Below are 21838 nucleotides of genomic sequence, written 5' to 3'. Positions count from 1 at the left end.
TGTTGTCCCTCTACATATAATTAGGTAAAATAACCGTGAATAGTTTTTGTAAATTTCCATCTTCAAATATAGCCCGAATGTCAAATTTCAAATGATAATTACTTCTGACATTTGGGAACCCCTCTGGGATACAGCCAATGAGTATCTTTGGTAAAGGACCTAGTTGTCAAAGGATTCATAAATAAAGTTCTTGTACACTCAGAAAGTGTATTCGAAGCATGTAAGGTTTGGATACAGTATATGTCATAGCAAACAGTGAAAAGTGAAAGAGTGCTTTAAGTGAAAAACAGAACTTAATATTGGCATTAGAGAGATGACCAGAACATCAATGATACATTAAAGTGGATGGTTTCTCATCATACATAAAATTAGTAGCTTTTCTCTTTTTTTCTTGCAGCAGTGAGATTCTCTAGTTTAAAAGGGTGTCTGTTGATGTTTGTCCAGTCACTGGGCATATTTTGGTATATGTTCTGTAAAAGATGTATTCAGCTGTACTTCCGTCATCATTGATAACTGTGTAGGTCTTCCAGTCTCCATGGCCATCCTAATCCATTTGATATGATGATGTAATGCAGCTGTCATAGAACACTATTCCCTTTGTTTCAGAAGCATAAGACTTCCAAGCCATACATGTAATCTAAGCCAAGGAAATGATCCCAAGGGATCCACTTGACCTATCAGTGCCTGCCATCATTCTGTGCCATGGGTAGACCGGTCCCTTGCTCAGCAGAATTAGAGTCCTGCTCTAAATTGGAAGACAACTGTGTTTCCTTTCTCTGAGTATCAGTTCATTGTCACTATGTATGAGAAGCTTGTGTTAAGCTACGTGTTAAGCTTGCACTTCACTGTTCCAAAGCAAGTTTGTGTATGAAAGACATAACAATGGTGTTATATTGCTCTGCTGGGACAAAAGGAGGACCTCTTTAGGTCAAACATTCTTTATGTTGAAGAGCAGAGCACAAAAGGGGACCAAAACCTTTTCTTGTACAATGCTTCTATTTGCTGAGGGAGGCAGAGTCCAGCCTGTCCTTTTTTAACTCCACATCTCAGCCATTGGTGGATTATTTGAGGAGAGGAGGAAATAAAGGATAAGGGGAAGACTTGAGAAGATCCAGTGGAGCTCTCTTCCTGAAAATGGTTCTGTATTTCCCAGTGATGTAGAAATTGCCTTAGCACTTTAAACCTGCAACAGTTCAGTCTTGCCTGAGTGCAAACCTGGAAGTGGTTTTCTTTATTCAGGCCAGAAGCCTGTTCATACTTTGCTACTTACAGGCCAATAAATTACTTCTTCAAAAAGTTCCTATTTTGATAAATTGATGTGCTTGTGTGTTTGCACTATATTATGTACGAGGAGCCTTGTCATCTTATTGAAATAATAGGACATTGAGAGATACCAAGTATTTATGGCTAGATTTAACGATTTTAAAGGAAGGAAATTATTGCAGCCCCAGGGCAACAGTAACTTATATAGTGACAACTTATACATGTTTTATGTACCTATTTACTTCAATGTTCACTACAAAAGTATAGTTACCATAGCAATGACCATGCCACCAGACTTCTTTGCTAGTTTTGAAATACAAAATACCCAAATGCCACCTGAACTGTGATTGTTTTCTGCACAAGTACTGAAAGTAGAAGTTGAGAGCACCACACGCTTTTCTAAACAAACAGCAGCACACTGATTTACAGAACGTTTTATGTTGCAAATGGTTCTTGGGTTGTTAGCATCCCTGGTACTGTAAATCCTTTGTCACTAAGCTGCAAGAAAAGCTTCACAGGCTCCTATCAGAAGAGATTCCACTAGTATATACTTAACCTGTAGTCTTCTGTGGAATATTGGTACTTGCCTGCAATATTTCAAGAAAATAATGTGGTATTCAGGAAGACACTTTCTCTGGTTTTAAGTGTTAACTCATAAGTAAGACTATCCTTTGGCTATTTACAGGTTGTTAGTATTACATAAAATAGCGTCACAGAAAGTGGTGTGATTTTTACCTGCTGCTTCTTTTCCTTTAGAAATGGCAAATTTATTAAGAATTTAGGCAGTAGCTTCTATACCTTGGCATGCAGCTCACTAACCAGTAGAATTGAGAAGCCTGGTACTAGATTTCCCAAGTCAGCATTAACCACTGGGGCAGTGGTGGATTACCTCTATATGACTCGTGAGCAAGTAAAAGGTGAAAACTCTTACCACAAAAGTAGACCACACCTTTTTATAGCTATGGTTTCTCATGTGTAGGCAATGTGAGCTAACCTGAATTCTTATAATAATTATGAATATGGATACTTGAAGAAAAGCAGTTTGCAGAATTGCAGACTTAATCCACCATTTCAGTCATTCTCCTTTAATAAAGACTTGTCTGCACAGAAGCATTAATCTGAACTGAGATAGTGCATCATTTTAAGCACAACAGCTTTAACTGAGATTTGTATTGTGTTCACTTGTGGACAATCTGATCCTAGAACAGGAGTAGTTTTTTCTTGTTTAGCTAAAGAGAAGCATGGCACATGAACTACTGAGCAAACGTGAACACTTGGAGCCAGCCTTTAGCAATTCCATGTAAAACTGTGAAAGTAAAATTGATCTACATTCATGTAATGGTTGATCTTGCCTTCCTCGCATTGTGTAGTGTCAGAATTCTTCTTACAAAGAAGGAATCTCACTTTGCTGGTTAGAGAAGTGGACATGGTGCTGTTAGGTATTACATTTATCTGTAGGAGTTGTAGGGAAGAGTGAGGAAATTACTTCAGCTAAGAAGTTTGATCCAACCCCCCTAAGTCCTTGAACTGGACATGTAGACCAGGTTGTTCAGATTCCAGCTTTCTGGAACAGTGCTGTTGTTTAGACTCTTTGATCTGATCAGAGGCCCCCAAACAAAAATGAGACTTAAATTAGAAAGAAGGAAACTTTTTTACACAGCTTCAATATTGACTGAAAATTGTGTAAAAAGATCCCAAAAAAGCGTCTTTCATTTTATTGTAATTCTTAACCATTAATAAGTAATTCCAGCTGCTTCAATTTGTATTTGGATTCTTTCCGTTCTCCTGTATTTCTTTCTCAGAAAAAAACCCTCAGCATTTTCATGTTTATGTAGGCAGCAAGTGGAATTTACAAATAATCCTTGAAGTGCATAGGTGTATTCTTCAACCAATGAACTGACCCAGGACAGTCAACATGCAAAACTAGATGATTCAATTTGCTGGTGCTTCAAGAGTACCTTCAGCTGTGTGACTCTGCATGAATTACCAGCTCAGGTAGTTCTGAGACCTCCGTGATGCTCCACTGCCAGCTATAAACATGCCCAGAGACTTGTATTGTGCCTGATTCTTGCAGAGACATACAGCCACTAGTCCCTATCTAATTTACCAGATAGCTTTCAGCAGTGACCTATCCATGGAGAAGGTAAGCTCTGGCAAGTCAATGGACTATGACCACCCATAGCTGCTAATGGGCAGGGATGGGGGGAAACTTTGTCCAGAAATACCCTTGTCCCCACAGCTGATAGGCTGTGTGATAGATTAGGTCGCTCTGTCTATGTCACCTCTTTTACCACATACTGCTTTCATGGTCAGAAGTGTGTTTGTTCCAGCTGTGATGTTAAAAAGTGTAACTCTGTTTACATCTAACGATGATAGTCTGGCCAGAGCATTATTTATCATTACTGGCAAATACACTAGTACAGACTGAAGCACATGCATCTGCTGTATGGTTGAAGGTATAACTTACACTCATTGTTGTTGACGCTGCAACAGGCTTAGGAATAAATCTGCCTTATTTTCTGGGTGAAAGCTGTGTTTCTCCTGCTAAAATCTGACATCTAATTCTTGTTCTGTAGCTAGCCAAGTGTTATATTTCTTCTCTGTTCTCTTGCTGGTGCAGCCACCTGGTGTGGGGTGGATTCCATGTGTGTGATGCTCACACACATGCTGCTCTGCTGCCAGGAGCAGAGGACCTAATCTTTTGTGACAAGAAAAGAAACTTGCTGGTACAGTACATTACTAAATGCTACAGACTTGACTTCATGAAATGGGAACACCGCAGGGGAATCTGGCAAGGAAGATGTGTTTATGTAACTGAATTGAGTGTTGCAACTGCCATCACTTAGTTCCCTTGGCTGCAGTGAGCGAGTTGTGAGAGAAAAACAATCCAAACAGAAATCTTCAGATGCTGAGGGCAGCTCTAATTACATACAAATAATTAATAAAAATGAAATGCAATATTGTTAGAAAATAAAAATACCATTAATTTTCTTACATGATAATGTGTACCAAGATCATTGATAGGGACAGAAACACTCAGGCTTTTGCACTTTTATTTGAAGTACATATTGTTTGGGTGTCTTCAGCACATTCTGATATCCCAGGGAGATTCATGACACAAGAGTAATTGCACATAACATAAACAAGATCTGCATTAGTTGGCTCTTTTATTCAGAATCCTTTTCCAAGTCCAGATGTGTGATGTGTAAATGTTAGGAGAACAGAGTCCTTATGAAGTAGCTTTATCAAATGCAGCTAGTCTTCCAGCAAAATGGAGAAAATATAAATTAGCACTCAAGACCTTGGTCAAATCTGGTGCATAAAATTTTATGGTTATATTTATGTTCCATATGTGCTTTGGACAAGTGCCATGTTTGTAAAGAACTACTTCAATATTATTTTTTAAAAGTGACACTTTTAGCACAGCATCCTCTGCAAACTGTTCACTGCTTGCCATATAAGCCAGCCAGGCTCCAAATAAACTGTTCGTTTTCATGGTCTAAAACTGAGATCAAAATGCCTTTTAGAGCATGGTGATTTTCAAAACATGGCATGGTAGATATCATATGTGGCTTCTTGAAACACAGTTCAGAAGCGCTGATTAGCCTGACTGAAAGAGGAGCACGCATGATATAAAAATCTGACAAGAGGGAGGAATTAGAAAGTTGTAGTATACGTTTGCTAGTGCTGAATATCTGTTCTGACTTATTTATAACATAGTTAGGTTTTAGTATATTATGTGAGCACTACATTCCTTGTAGCTCTTTAGAAAAAAAATAAACCTCAAACCAAGGAGATTCTAGAAATTTGTGCCACTTTTCAGAGGCCCCATCCTATTTTTTTTTCCATTTCCCTAAATCCATAAATAACTGTCTTTTAAAAAAAAAAACTTCCAATGCAGCATCTGGTGTGCTGTTATTGCCACTGCTTCTGCTCTGAGAGTATAGCCCTACTGTTTTAGAATGTTCCCATTCGCTTGTTACCAGTATTTGGCCAAAAAAATTATTACTAGTGTAAGAGAAAAAAGTGAATTTCTAGAGTCCAAATCAGAATGCAGTCTGAACAAAAGAACAACACTGAGCTGACCCTAGAGCTCTTTTCAAATTTTGCATAAAATGGAAGAGACACAGCATCATGGAAGAAATCACAGGAATTCTTTGTGTTGGAAAGTGTGAGGCAAACTAAATAGATTGAAATAACTTCTGTTATATTTAAACACAAAAGTAATGCTAGAGGCAGAGGGAAAAAATAGATTATTTATACTTCGAAACACTCAGGAGGTGTGAGAAATCTGTAGTGAAGGGCTTGAGCAAGTACTTGGCTAAAAATAACCTGTCCAAAACTGAGTTACTGTTACTATTACTATGACTACTGATTTCAGCTCCAGAATTATTTGTAGTATTCTACTTGTCATGTATAAAATAAGAAATATATCAGGTGCAATTTCAGGTTCATTTGCAATATGCTTACATATACTATGCATATAGTAATGGCTAACAAATATAGAAAGGTATACTAAAATATAATGTCAATCTGTTATCTCAGTAATTAAAAAATAGTTGTGCGACAAAGCCTAAAATAAATGTAGCATTTAAAAGTCATAGAATTAGAGGTTAAATGGTAACTGTTCTGAAGTATAGCTGAGGATTAAAAAATTTTTCTTTGAGTCTGGAAGTTTGTGGAGTGTGCACATATGGTGGAATCAGAAATGGTAATTTTTTTGTATCTTCTGTACCAAGTTTATAAAACTTTTTGATTGAAAACTATGATAGATTTTTATGATCCTTTAGAATATACAGCTGGTGCCACAAGGAGAGTGTCCTTGCTTAGCAGAGATTTAAAGAACTGCTCTTGTAAAAAGAGCACAGTTGAGGCTCAGAATTTTCTTTTATTCAAGTGTTGACCAAATCTTTCAATTCTCTTCTGTGTGGGCTGAGTCCGAATCTTATTTTTCAGCTTGGCTTTAAAAGTTATCTATGTGAGTTTATGAACTGAAGAACAGTAGTACATAGCAAATTGTACAACTTCAGTCATTATGCTGAAAGCAAAAACGTATTTATAATTTAATATTTTATAACTAGTGAATATGTCAAATGATATTTTGAAGGGGGAACAGATAATAAGTCATTGCAACTATATTAACAAGGTAAAATAACTTCATAGTAACAAAAAGATCTGTCAGTACTATTTAACATGAATGGTGCTATAACCAGTATATCTTAAATTATAGCTGTAGGTCTTCATAACCTCCAAATGCTCAGAAAACTTGAAGGTGCCAATAAATTGTTATATTTTAGTGGCTGGGATTCCATTGCAGTCATCTTGGTTTTCCCTAGCTGGAGGTCTAGTGAATAAAAGTTCTTGTGAAAACCACTGATACAACAAGGAAGGGCTTGGAAAATGGGTGCATACAGAAAGCTGAAACACTGAAGGTTTCAGAGAGGGAGATCACATTTGTTTTGTCATGACCTATATATGCATTTGTGAAAGTCATGTGTGTCTGCATATATATGTGTGTGTACATAAAGTTGATTTAACAGGGAAGGCAAATACCTGACAGGCAAAACCACTGTGAATTCAGCATATCAGTATTACTGCTGCATATCCGGTGCACATTAGGGCAAATGATCCCATTGAAAGAAAGGGATCTGTGTACAGTTATCCATGGAATAATGCATTGCTAAACTATGCACTTTCGACAGATATGTTGTTGTCATAATTATGCTGTTATGTATTAGGTGAAAGATTACTGATCTTTGATGCAGGAATGTAATTTGCCATAATTACAATATCTAATTTCAATCTATTTTCTTATAGGAATTAGTGCATATTCATACACCTATTTTTTTTAACCTCTTACTTTTTATTGTTTTCTCTTTTTTTTCATGAGTGTAGCGTCTTATAAGTAAAATGGTAAAATGGAATGCTGAGTATGCTTGTAGTTTCATTTCTGTCATAGGAATTCTGAACCCCACTTCTTCATGAAGAATTGCTTTCATGTTTGAAAGCATAATAACAAAACCAACCAATAGTATAGTCATGATCTTTTTATCTAAGCTAAATTTTAAAGGAAAAAGCAATTATAATGAAATGAGAGTGATTTGAATGCATGAAGCAATTGGTTATGGATAATTTGAATGTCTGTTGCCAAGCATATTATAACCATGAACCCTTTAATGGACTTACGTGTTTCCTTCACTTTTGGTGTGCTGTACAGCAGTGGCTAGCAGTCCTTTGGCCAGTGGAAGCTGGAGGGAGGGTTTTTCCAAGTCTCTGAGAGATCCTGCTTATTTGTCAGAGCAGCTTGTGATTTATTTGTGCTTTGTGACTATCCTTACCCTGCTAGGTGGCTGTGGTTCATTGTTTGGTTTCTTTAGCTGTTTCTTTTCCATTCTAACATTTATGTGACTTTTCTGTGTATATCAATAAATTGTTGATAAAGTCTCCCTGTCTATCCTAGCCCCAGCATGGATTTTATCCCGTGCTTGCAGTCAGTAGCTACTATCTTAATGCAAAGTATAATATCACATTTCAAAGACCTTGACAGAGGAAGGAAATGGCCTGGTGGAAATCTCATGAAGTTCAGCAAATGGAAATGGAAGATCCCCTTACCTGAGAAGGAATGCTAGTCCCAGGACAGGCTGGGAACCAGTTGGGTAGAAAGCAGCTTTGCAAGAGAGGACCTCAGAATCTCAGTAGAAAAAAAAAAAGGGATATGAGGCAGTGATGTGCCTGTGCAATAAGGAAGGAAGAGCACAGCATCATAGGCTGCATTAGGAAGAGCACTGCCAGCAGAGGGGGAGGCAGTGGTCCCTCCCCTCTGCTCAGCCCTGATGAGATGCATCTGCAGTGTTGGGTCCAGTTCTGGGCTTCCATCATGAGAGGGAGATAGACTTAGTGGAGTGATGCCACCAAAGGGCCACAGAGATGAGGGTTGGAGCATCTGCTGTGTGAGGCTGAGAGCCTCAAGAAGCAGAGGCTCAGGGAGATCTTACCAATCCACACTAAAAAGAGGTAGTAAATAAAACAGAGACGGGCTCTTTACAGTGGTGGGTGGTGACACAACAAGAGGCAACAGGCAAAAATTCAACTGTGGGAAATTCCACTGAAGCATAAGAAAAAACTATGGTGAAGATGATAAGAAAAAAATGTGATGGTGGTCAAGTGGTGGAACAGATTTTCCAGAAAGGCTGTGGAGACTCCATCCTTGGAAATATTCAAAACCCAGTGGTTCTGGGCAGCCTGCTTTAGCTGACCCTGCTTGAGGAGTGGGGTTGGACTAGATGATGTTCAGAGGCCCCTCCCAAACTCAACCAGTGCATGTCTTTTATAATACCATTTTAAAATCTGTTGGAATCATATCCCTTTAATTTCATTATTTAACTGTTCTTTCAGTCTCTGTTTGAGCCCAACTCAAGTTCAGGATGGCTTCTAATAGAAAAAGAACAAACATACCCAAACTCCCTCATCCATAAACACTTAATGGTCAAAAGCAGTTAAATTCTAACTTTTATGGATTTTTAAGAAATTGATCCAAGAAATTAGCAACTTGTCCGAGATGATAAATAGTGCCTTAGTCACATCTGGAATTAAAGCTTATGTTCTTCACTCAGGACCACAGTGATCTAACTGTGGTCAAATTGAAATGTTGTTTTTCCATGCAGTGGCCATGTTGTGAGAGACCACTGGTGGTCTGCTGGTCCAGACTGAGAACTAGGTTTTTCCTTCCATAAAGTAGCTACAGTTAGCTAAAACTGAAAATTTCAGAAAACAAAATTACTCTCTTTAATTTTTTTACAAAATTAATCTGAGTATTCATACCTTGAACACAGATAAATGCATCATTGAATTTGCATTAAACAGCACAAGAAACTCCAGTAAGAATCATAAAGTCAGCTGGGTTTGAAATTCATTGAAAGGGTAAAATATGTAATTTGAAGATTAAAAAGTTAGTGTTATTGCTGAAGATGGCAGTGAGCAACTGTATTTTCTTGCTAGAGTTAGCAAGCAAAGCAAGCCCAGCACATGAAGAGTGTGACACAATGACTGCTTTTTACAGAGTTCCCAATGCCACAGCCTCAGTTATAATTCTAAATGGCTGTGCATGACATCACACTAAACAAAGTATATAAAACAACTCAATTTCACTGCTAAAAATACATTAACCTTTTACCAGGACTAGGGACAATCCTGCTGGATCCTAGCACTTTCAGCACAGTATCTGATTATTCTCTTCATCTGAAATTGCTAGATGAGAATGTCTTGTCTAATTTCGGGCGAGTTTGAGTGGTTACAATCATAGAAGGCCTCATTGAAAGTGATGCAATGTTTTATTTCTGTTTGTCACCCTCCAGCCAGAAAGTTAGCACTGAGAGCATTCCGTGAACAGTATTAAAGACTTCAAAAGACCCCACACATCTTTTATTTTTATATGCAAATAAATTTCTTATCTTCTACCTATTCATTTTAAGACATTTGTTTTCATTTTTATTATGTTCTCCTGATTCAATGCTGTTTAGGAATGGGGTGTTTTTTTTTCTTCTCCCCCACTTCTGATGATGATGTATTTATTATTAAGGTGGAGACAGACATATTTGTATGGGGAAGTGGTGTAAAGAAGTATTGTTCACTAATTTGATGCTTACAATATGTGAGGAGAGACGCACATACAGAGTCATAGGTAGTTCAGTTCCTTAGGTAAGGATGTAAGATAGAGATGTAAGTAACAGCACTTTATCCATCATAAAATTTCAAAATGGCTCAGAGGCATATCCCTGCTGCAGCCGTTGCAGACCCTGTAATGGCATTAAGCTCTGACTCAGGGTGATTCTTTCCACAGAAGATTCTGGCAGGAACTATAGTTCTGGTAATAACCTAAATAGGAGAATAAATACCTTGAATATTAATGAATTATACGTGATACAGACACTCCAGGGTGAACCCAAGCAGGACAGGAAATATGTTTCTTTCTCAATTCTTTTCACACTAGGATTTTTCAGACAAAACCCTCTGGTACTCTGCCAGAACCCCCTCTGAACACTACAACTTTAACTCTATATGGTATTTACACTTATTCTGATTATTAACTTGAAATTATTCTTATTGTTTTATATTTTCAGCTATGGGTGAAGGCAGTGTACATATATTTACCAGTATCTTTAGTATTTCTGGAGCAAGCTGAAGTAATATTTTAGGATATGATACGAGTTCTCGCTATCTATCCTTTAGGGAAAAAAAAAATTGGGGGATCTAGCACTGCTCCTAAGAAAAGGAAAGTGGGGTAAAAACACCTCAGTGTTCCTTTCTGATAATCTCCTCATCCAATTGATGCCAGCTGTGCTTTCTTCAGTAGTAACCAGTGAGGGGCAGATACTTGTGGTTCTCAGTGCTGATTCTCAAGCTGTGTGTGGGGTCTGTCCATTCTCTGACCACTCCTATAGATCTTCTCTGAGACATGAACAGGCTTACACTACTGACTGAATCAAGGATTAGTCACATCATTAGATGTGTTGTCAAACATAAATAATATTGAAGCATTACATCCATGTAACACATCCCCAGGTGTAGCACAAACTTACTCAGCTGTAGCGGAAATTTCACCATTTGTTTCAGAAAATACACTGAGTGGTTCTTTTGTCTTCTGTTCTCAAACTCTTGTATGACCCATATTAAAGCAACTGTCTCTGAGGAAAAGAAAAAAAAGAAAAAAAAAAAGGAAAAGCATGAAATTACATTTGCCTTTGAGCCCTTAATGCCTTTAGAAGTGGCCATTTTTTAATAAAGGCATATGAGCTTGTATTGCCTTTACACAGTGAAATGTAGTAATAGTTGACCTTAAAGTAATGCCTGTCTAAATCAGACTACACTGACATAAAAGGCTGGATAGAGCTATCTACAGTGTTTTGAGTAACCACTGATAGCTATTTAGTGCTGAATGAAGATGAACATGTGTATCTTACCACTAACTACAATAAACGTACTGTTGGCACTAAAGTTAGTGATCCTGCTGGAACTGTGTGCTGTAGACTTTCCATCCATTCATTTGAAATAGCAGAATAATACCAGCCATTTGTTGAAATCATGTTTTCAACTGATCAGCAGAGTCTTTAGCAGAATCTACCTCTAATTCCTTAGGTAGGTCCTGATTATCATTACCACAGCTTTGACATCACCCCTAGTTGTAGTTCTTGTATGCTGTTAATTCACCGTGTTAAGAACTGTGGATTCGCTATGATATCTGTGTGTGTGTGTACATACATTAATCTATTATTTTGTTAAAATTGGGACAGGGAGTAAAGCCGGATTTACCTTGGTTTGGCTTTGTGAAGCATATACAGGAAAACGTGGTATAAAGGCAGATCCTATTGCTGCATGTTAACAGGCTGCATTAAATACCTGGATTTCATGGAACACCACACCAACTCTGCCATGAAGTTAGTGAATGTATTTATGACATCTTTGTTATAATTCAAAGGCAGCAGTTGGAGATCCATTGTCTTCTCTGTGCCTTAAGCCTCATTTCCAGGGTCATATTTAGCATAAACTGGCCTGAAGCTGAAAGAGTGGAACATTTGGCTTGGCACAGCTTACTAGGTCTCTTTCTTAAAAACCAGCATATCTCCTGCACTGTGACAAGTTTTTAATGAAGGAAATACCAAAAGGAGGGCACATGGTGATCTTGATAATTCATTCTTCATGACTTATCTTCAAAGAAAAAAAGGGGGGAGATTTTAACAAAAGAGGAATATGGGTTTTTTTTGGCTACTGAAGAGTTACCAGGCACAACAGATACTACTGAAATCAGAGCTTCTCAGTACCTATGACATATATAAAACCAGAATACAGCTCTGAAAACACAGAATTGTGTAAGAAAGCTCCTTGTTAGGGACAGGGAAAGATGGTAGAAGGGACAGACAGATAGAAGGACAAATACACCTGCTTAGGGTGACCTACAAGCCTAAGTAATTATATTACAATAAAGACTCATGTCTCTGTAGTGCAGAGTGACAAATAATACATGATTTTTTGGGGGTTTTGTTTGGTGTTGATTTTTGTTTTACAATTCTACTGCCCTTTAGGAAGTCATGAATAAAAATGCCTTTTTCAGAAATACAAATCTTCAGCATTACGTCTAAGAAAGGAGATTATCAATCTAAACCAACTTTGATTATTTGAGTCAGTCTTCTACAGAATGAAGTTGTAGATATCAGTGGGCATCACTCATACAAAAGTCTTGCCGATATACTTATTTGTTTATTTCGGTTGTCACCCATTTCATTTAGACAACAGGGGTTTAATGTTAGAGATTTGTGAAAGAAAATTTGTTGCCACAAGCAGTACAACCTGTAGAAAAGCAAGGGAAGATACAAAGAACACAAAGTTACAGCAGAATTGGAGATGAACTCAGGAGTGGGATGAATAGTAATAAACTATTATACTGAAGAAAAAGGGCGAGATAATGATACCATTCAGTGTGTTCAGGGAAACAGTGTACATAGAAGAAAACTAACAATCCATACTTCTGAAATGTAGGATAGGAAGGAAATGTTTAAGAGTCATTTTTAGAAGATTTTAGCAGTCTAGAAAGGCTTGTAAGGTACAGCGTTGGAAGCACTATTCAAGTTATAATCAAACATGGTTGTTACCAGTAGGAATTGTCCCATCAAATGCAAACACAAAGTATATGGTCCTCATGCTCATTTACTGTTTCTCATTGAGTGAGTCCACACAAGTTTGGTTTTTTATTTCTTTTTTTTTGTTATGCACTCTGCTCTGCACTGGGCTGTAAGGATCTTCCTCTGCAGTTCCACATGATCTGTGTGTGGGCTTGAGATTGCATTGATTCGTGGGCCAGGCTGAACTCTCTGCATCACAGACTTGCTGTGCAGAGACAAGAGGATGGTATTCCTGAAAATGTGAAAAGGGTGTGTTTTGGGAAGTCAGGAAGTTTACAGTTAATGAAGTAGGAACTCCCTCAAAACCTGTCAGTAATCTCCCAATTAAAAACAGTAAATCAAATCCAGGGGGTGATACTGCAATATGTGAGTTGAGGTTATTCTATGAGATGTTTTCCCTACCAAGAGGGATGGCAGGGGAGGGATTGTCTTCAGTGTCCCCTGCATTTGCTTTTTTGTGTAATTACGGGAAATGCATTCAGTGTGCAAGGGTATCATTGCTGTCCTGCTGTTTTATCATTTCTTTATGAGATAATGTTGATTTCGGCAATGAAATGCAAATTTAGTTTTCAGTGCTCCTTTTTTTTCGATACAAAGGTTAAAATGTGTATTGTAGATAATAATGTTGCTGGTGTTTTTGAAGCAGCCTTTGTCAGCTAATTTTGGCAATACATGGTTTCAGATGCTGTTCAGTGCAACTGCATGAGTTTTATGTTGGCCTACACGAATTAATTTTAACCCACTATGCATGTTGTTACCATTTTGGCTGTAATTTGATCAAGTAATCATAAAACCTTGTACCAACAAAAAACATTCGGATGTGTCAAGAATATTCAATATATGGCATGCCTTCTGTGTCTCATGGCAAACTGAACATGCAATTATTGAAGTTGAGCCATCCTAACACTCTAATCATAAAAGTATTCTAACACAGGGGGCTAACATAGGATTATGTGTTACTCCTAGGATTGCAGATGCTGACGGATTCTGTGTTTAGAGGGTATGTTTCTGTTTACTTATAAACAAATAGTTTGTACTGCTGCTGATAAAAGGGCTCAGGATTTTAACAAGTCCTGTTAAAATTAGCCCATGTGTAGATTATAAACAGTTCTTTTTACTGAATGCTGGGGCTCAGACAGCAATAAAACACATTCAAGGATGGAAATAGTTTTCAGCTGGGACTCCAACAGCAGTAAAATACATGCAAGAATGGAAATAGTTTTCAGCTAGCAAGCAAATTCTAACATAACACAAAGGCCAGCACTGACGGAAGTTGTCTTTTTTATTGTTATCTCCTTAATTAATGTCGCTTTCCTGTGTAAACTGCTCACTATTGTGCAAAGAGAGGGTGTGTGTTAACTTTGGTGACACTGTGTTACTCCCATTAAGTAACATTGCATACAGGTTTTTTCAGCATGACTGTACTTTGGACTTTTTTCCCCCAAAAGGCATGAGCCAAATGACATTTCACAACTAAAAACAAATCTCGTTTCTATTTTAGGTGGCGCAACAATAAATTTGCTGTCACAGTTAGATTATATAGAAAAAGGAGTGTGAGTTTTTAATATATTTAGTATGAAACAGTGATAAGGTGGGGAGAGGGTTTTATGAAATGTTCTGTAGACAGTAACAGAAAACAGCTCTGAAGATGCTGAGTTGGAGTAATGAATGAATAATGTGTAAAGTTTATCAAAACTGAAAGAACTCCTGATGTGAAATGAAGTCTCCTAAGAAAATTCTGTTCTGTCGCTGTTTTGCTCTGCTGTTGTCGCATGTCACGCATGAATGAAAATGCTGCATTCTCTGGGGAGCAGTAAAGCTTCTGTGTAGGTTGTTTATTTCCTTAATCCCTCCTTCTTCGTGATTTTCAATGTCAGATATAAAATGGAAAGCCTGTAAATATAGTGATTATCATACTGATTATCACCTGCATCAGGGAACGCCCCGGCTGGCCGCTGTAACCCAAGCAGTCTCCACATGTTACAGCCACTTAGATTTTAACCTGACTACTTTATTAGAGACGTGAAGCTCAGTATGAGGTGCCCTAGGGCTGCACAGATGGGTTCTGCTTGTTTCCTGTTCTCACTGTTATTGTGAATAGATACTAAAAGGTTCTCATCGCTTTTATCTGGTTAATTTACTTTGAACTGTCCCTGGCAATCAGAGCCTGCCTCAGATTTCTCAGCATTTTGCGAACACCAAACTGCACAATCCAAATGTGTGTTTTGAGCTTCATTAGTTTTTTTTTACTGGAGGGGCCTTAATTTTTAAAGGGATCTAATTCTGAGAGAAGCTGGATTTTAGGAGACTGTAAGCACAATCCTTACTGAAATGAGCTGCTCAAGAGTCATTCTGAGGTTCAGTTGATAGAAGAAAATTAAGATTGCTGTTGTTCTTTGGCGTGTTCAGACACCCTTAGATTAGAGGTCAACTGCAGGAAAATCTGTGATTGTATGCTGGCTGCCATTATTCATGTAGCTGGGCAGCAGACCAGGCTAAAAGATGACGCTCTTACAGGAGAATCTGAAGACAAGATACTTTTTAACAAATGTGCAATCATTTATCCTTTTCTGTGGAAGGGCCAAGTCTTCCAAAACACATGTGCTATGCATGGGTACCCCAGTACAGAAAATTAAGATGAATTCTCTCCATCTCCCACACAAGAAAGCACCACTTCACTGGAACAGTTTTTATTTCATGTACTGGTGTCCAGTTTCCTGGCCACACAATAGTTCAACACAGATGTTAATGTCCTGCTGTATTGGGATTTTAAAGAAATCCCTTAGGACGGATCAGTATAACTTCCAATTTCAATTGCACGACCGAAAACCTGAGGTTAAAGAAGGTATTTGGCTACAAGAAGTAATTTTTAGTCCATTTTCTTATTCTCTTTCCCCCTTACTTATTACTCCCTTATTTCTCGTACTTTATTTTTTTTTTCTGTGTCACGGTCCCATTTGAGGCTTTCTTGATTGTGTTGCAGTTCATTGTGAGTGCATCACTTCAGAGTAGAAGCTTGCAGGCTCCTTTTTTCATACGAGCATAGGCTTTGTTAATCACATGCTGGTTTAGGAAAACACTGCATGATATCTTTGAACCCTACACTCCTTCTTGACAGCCAGGCTAGCAAATGTCATTGACTGTGTGATGTACAAGAAGGGATTCAATTGTAAGTAAATTGTCAAAGTGGCTAACCTTGCCCGCACCCAATTGTCAGGACCATGATTCAGTTTCTCTGTCAACATCAGCTAAGGGTAACCCGGTCAGCCTTATGTTTCTGCAGTAAAGCAGCCTGAGGAGTTGTGCTTTTCAGCTTATCACATTTTATTAACCTCAACTTACTGTTGTTATAATGAATTGTACCCACTTCAAATTCTTCTATTGCCCCCAAATTGACAGATCATGTAGGTCCACAGCCGTGTATTTTCTGAAGCACTAAAACCTCTCCACAACACTGGACTGGTTTGGTACAGTAGTTTTTTCTGTTTAGTTAGATCGACTCACCATTTTGGCTCAAGATTATCCCTCTATTAATATCACTTGGCAAAGATAATCTGGAAGAATGCAAGTTAAAACATAAAGACTTTGAGGGTTTTCTGCAATATTTCCAATGTTAAGATAGAACATAAGTAAGGGAAAAACATTGCTATTGTCTTCCATCCCCTTGCTTTTATTTCAAAACAAATTTTAATTGCATCAATTAATATAAATAAGACATGAGGACATTCTGATACCATGATGTTTCCTCTGTTCTTTCAGGAAAAGAACACAGTTAAATTGCTTAAAGCAGTGATTAAGACATCAGAATATTTTTAAATGTTCATCTGATTCTATAGACCACAAGGGTCTGAACACATTTAGCGATCCTGTTTTTTTAATGCACTGTGGATGACAAATGATTTTTTTAAAAAGGCTTGGTAACATGTATCCCGTGAAGTGCCATATGTAAATGGAGAGATGATACAATTTCAATTAAAAATATGTCTGAAGGATGTTTCCTAGTTCAAGTCCTATCTCCAGAAGTAACTTTTCCTCGCTTGGAAAAAACATACTGTACCTTCTTTATTTGAACTTGTGAAATGTGTTGACATTGTGCTGTTGTTGGGCTTGAGGGAAGAGGGGGAAGCTTTTGGTGCTACTATCAGAATTGAACAACTGTATATGGCTATATTGAGATAATCGTGTAAAAGGAAAACTGCCTGAATGAGTTTCAGAATGTGTTATTTCTTCATTATCTAGCACTTTATAATTAACTGTTCTTTTTTTATTATTTCAGGAAGCTGCCACTTTTGCTAGAGAGCAAGGCTTTGAGGTGAGTTAACCCACAATTGCACACTAAACAGATCCTAAAGGTTTTTTTCTTGCTGATAATGAAGTTCTTTTGGACAATGATTGATGTGCTATTATACTCTCCAAGCCTCGCAGCGGTTGCCATGGAAACTTGGCAGTCGTCATGGTTTCTTTGTTCTGCCAGCTCAGTGTTATGACGCACTCTGCTAGGTCTGCACCCAACATCGCCTACAGATGTTATTTATTGAATTTTGAAAAGCCTCTTGGGAAGCCGAGAGGTTGGGCACGGTTTCAAGCTGCCTCTGCAGATATGGGACCTGTCAGTTTGTTCAGTTAAAAAGCTACCTCATTAGCTGCATTACGCTCCAGAAGGATTCACTGCTAAAGCAGTGGTGAAGCAAGACTAAATAGTGAAATATAACACCGCTTAAATAACTTAAACCCTGCCATATGCGGATTATCATTATGCAAATGGATTTTAGAAAGGTTGTATATAAAATTGTTAGGTACTGGTTAATGTAAACCATGCTTCTACAAACAGCTGCTTTTTAGAAAAGGTACTGTGGAAATTGTGTTTCAAAACATATTCAAGTTGGTGTTTTCCATCTGAACTCTAAAAATGTCTGATCCTCTGCTTTCTCGGAGTAAATACTATTGATTTTACAGTGATTTTCAGAGCTTTTGATTTCATCTTCTCGAGGTATTTATTTGACTGGTACCTCCCATTGGCTACATTCAGATAGCTTAATCTGGGGAGCCATCAGCTATTGGTCTCTAACACTGAATTCAAACAGGCAGGTTTTAAATACTATAATTAATCTGACAAGGCTTGTGCTAATTTTGCAGATAGTAAGTGATCTTACTGAAATCTAAATTGCAGAACTGCACACACATAAATCCTTTTACATGTTGTTTTTTTCACTGGAACAAGACCCACTGTAAGTGATTTGTTTGCAGTGTAAAAGAATAGAGAGGAGTTTGACTGTTCAACACCCATTTTGCATAAATAATAGAAGCCGCGCAATTCAAACCACATCACTTTAAGAGTGTGCCACTTCTGCGTGTGGTTGGTTGCATATAAAAAAAGAGGGAAAGACTGACAGCTTTTGTTCTACAATTTAGATTTCTTTAGAACCATACACCAGCAGGTACATCAATGCCATCACTGTTTTACCTATTAAAACTGTGGGCTGTCCCATTTCATTTTATGTTTCCCAAATTCACATGGCTGCTTTGTAGAAATCAAGACTTTTTATCACTGTCAATTTTCGTTTGTATAATCTGTATTGTTAAGCATAAAAATACACTTTGAGTTTATGCTAACGAATGAATTTCACAGATGCCTCCAAAATATGAAGCATAAGAAATTATTGGTACCCTCTGGTAGCTAGACAATAAAAGGAAAGGAAGTAGTGTATTAAGTCTACCCATTCTATATTTTTATTGCCCCCTTGAGCTAAAGACTTTGAATGTGCCTGGTTTAAATTCAGCTCTAGTGACAAACTGCTTTTGCTGGTGTCTGCTAACTACCATCATATTAACCTTTCCATTAGTGCTTGCTTAGAGATTTTAGCACAGTTCCTCCTGAACATCCTAAATCTGCCACATTTGATTACAGCATATCAGTAAAGTGCACAATGATTATGATCTTATCTCTTATTACTCCCTTGCTTGGCAACGACTCACATGTCAAGTTTACTGACAGAGATGAGTAAAACTTGATAAGTGTCCACAGTTTTGTTTTCTTATTGTGCTGTGGAGGCAAAAAAAAAAAAAAAAAAAAAATCACGCTGATAATAAAGTATCTTATGAAAAACCCAAAGAGCTTCAATTAGCCTTTCAATTAAAACCAAGAAAAATTTTCAGCAACTCTCAGAAGCTTGATTTTTATATTGGGAATAGAAAACTGGTAAAGCATGGCAAATTAAGGGAAAGGACTTGATTGACCAGGACAAAAATCAAGAGGATGTTTATCATAGAAGTGATTAAAAGTTGCTGGTGGCTTCATTTGAATTGCCATCTGGAAAGACTTTTATTTTTTAATCAGAAATCTTTTAGCATAGAGAATCAGTTGGTGACTAGCTTCTTTTGGTTGGTCGGTTGGTTTTTTTTTTGTGGGTTTTTTTGTTCTACCTCACAGTAATTTCAACAGTTTTGTGTGCTAAATTCATCTTTTACACATGGAATGAGTTAAATGTATCTGAAATAGTTTTTGAAAAAAAGAGAAGTAACTATTAAGAGAACTTCAGGAAAATATACACCTTTTCTGAAGAAATGAAATCTTGTTATAGGTAGGAGAAAACACCTTCATGACACAAATCTGTTTTTTTCTTTGTAAGAGAAATTCCATTCAAAGGAATTGTAATTTTTATGCTTCATCATTCCCACAGTTAGTTTTCCGTTGTATTTTGCTGAAATACAAGATATTTCTGTAAAATCAATCACGGTATTTGAAGACCATTATTTCCTTCACTTTATACCCTGACTAACACTTACCTGTAATTATCAAAACTAGAACATTACTTCTGATATTGTCTCTTCCTAGAGAGCATCACTGTGGGGTTGGGGTTTTTTTGTTAATTTCATGTTCTGTGACATTTTAAGACTATATATATACAGTATAGCAACATTTCTAATAAATTTCAAATTACAAAGGTTTATGAGGTTTTGCTTTTACAAAAAGATAGCTTCCTGTTTACCTATGTAGAAATTAGGAAAACAAAATACTACTTTAAACATAAAATTTAGGGTTCAGTTCTGTCCGTCAACCCAAGTAAACTGAAATGAATGGGACAGTCAATATCTAAGAGGTTAGTAGCAGCTGCCATGTAAAATAACTTTTCTTGTTAGAGGTCTCCTGCAAGTACATATTCTTTGGGGAACCATATTAGAGAGAGTTTTGTTACCCTGGACCAGATTTAGGTCTTCAAGTTAACGAGGTACACTGCACAAGTCCACTGTTTTCCATGGATTTATGCCTGTTTAGGTCAGGGCTATGGCAGTCCCTGCTATTGGGTATCTATTCAGAGGCAGGAATCAGAAGACACAGTTTGATAGCAGTTCTAAGTGGATGCAGTTTTCCACATGCCTTTGTCTGATCCTGGGATATCTGATATGCTTTCTTCACATACATATATCCCACTTACTTGCTGGAATGAGTGCCACATGTGAGGTTTTTCAGGTGCAGCATCAACAGGCAAATCATGCTTTAGTGAGATTTGTGTGTCAGCTTTGTTAAATCAGATTCAAGTATATAACTGGGTGTGTGGGAGTATCCTGTGAATTCAGGGCATGTATAGAGGCTTAAGGACCACTATGCCATGTCTGTAGGGACAGGATATGTAAGAAAGACTCAGTAACTGGGCGGGTACAAGTCACTGCTAAATAAATATTATAGATTTCAGCTATTTATTCTGAACAGAAATAGGAGATGACGACATTTCATGATGTTTGCCTGACAGAGAAATAAGGGGCATAGTACCTCTGCAGTCTTAAGCTGTAAATATTCACATATTGTAAAATGTCACAGTTGTACCTTCAAAAAAAGAACTGTGCAAAAGTTAAAGCCTCCTCAACACTGATATTGCAGCTCTATTTTATTCTCTTACTTTGAAAAAAAACTAGTATAGGAAGTAATTTTGGCTAAAATGTGGTTAAAAGTTAATTTTCACAGAAGACACTATTCAGTTACTTCTAAAGTCTGCACAATTGGACAGAAGTCTCCGAACCACTGTCTTAAAATTTCTGCTTTTTTAAAAAAAATTACATTTTTGCCCTAAATACTCTCCTTTTACTGTTACATGCTTATTATATATATTTAATTCTTCCTGAAAACATATATGCTTTTTACTTTCTTTCTCTGTCTACTTTATTTCATCTTTACCATCATTCTTCACTAATCTCTTTCCTCGGGGTCCTCTTTTCTTCATCTAAGTTAATCTTTATTCTTCCTTAAGCTGAAGAAACCATCTCTTGGTCATGCCATTTTCTCCTATTATAACTTCATAGTTTTCCTTTAAAAATTCATCGTGCATGTAAATACATTTTATAAATATCTTCAAGCTCTTTGATTTCTGTGCCTGCTTTACTCCACTGAAAATGTGCCTAATAAAGTCACTAGTAGCCACTTCCTACTAAAAAAAACTAAACACCTCTTCCCAGTTTCCTTTGATCTTCATGATGCTTTTTTGCAGTTTCTAGTTTGTAGATCTCTTAATTACCAAGGCCTGAAGTAGTTCAGAATTGAGGTTAGCCTTCGTATGGTAATCCTTTGGTAAGCCCATGTATTACCAAACTGGAGGGCTATATTCTTCATCCGTTCCATATTCAACAGCTTGTGCCACCAGCTGATATCTGCTGTTCATAAACCTCTTAAAAAACAGAAGAGCAGCAATTTCAATTTTTTTCTCTGGCATCTTCAAGAGACTCATTGCCTTCTAAGAATTAGTGGTAAGATGGCCACTGTTACTGTCCCCAGTTCTTCTCTTCTCTGGTAACAGACATTACCTTCTAAAAGTTATACTAACTATCTAAGCAGGAGGAAGGAAGAAATAACACAAGTGAGAGTATCATAGATAGAAATTAAAAGCATGAGAGAATTTTAAAAAGAG

At 37.3% G+C, this 21838-nt stretch overlaps 1 protein-coding gene across 1 annotated transcript in view; it reads left to right on the top strand.

The window, feature by feature from the left end:
* Positions 1-21838, top strand: part of ADK (adenosine kinase) — a 263888-nt gene that overhangs the window by 199130 nt on the left and 42920 nt on the right. Inside the window, exon 8 of the mRNA XM_042018632.1 lies at positions 17215-17250. Coding sequence (XP_041874566.1) covers positions 17215-17250 — 36 coding nt within the window. The remainder of the gene's footprint in view (positions 1-17214; positions 17251-21838) is intronic.

This window comes from Corvus kubaryi, unplaced genomic scaffold (genome assembly GCF_017639235.1).
Source record: "Corvus kubaryi isolate FWS band 111438036 unplaced genomic scaffold, C.kubaryi_AGA036_p1.0 138, whole genome shotgun sequence".
Taxonomy (NCBI): Eukaryota; Metazoa; Chordata; class Aves; order Passeriformes; family Corvidae; genus Corvus; species Corvus kubaryi.
This window is presented reverse-complemented; position numbering and strand designations above follow the sequence as displayed.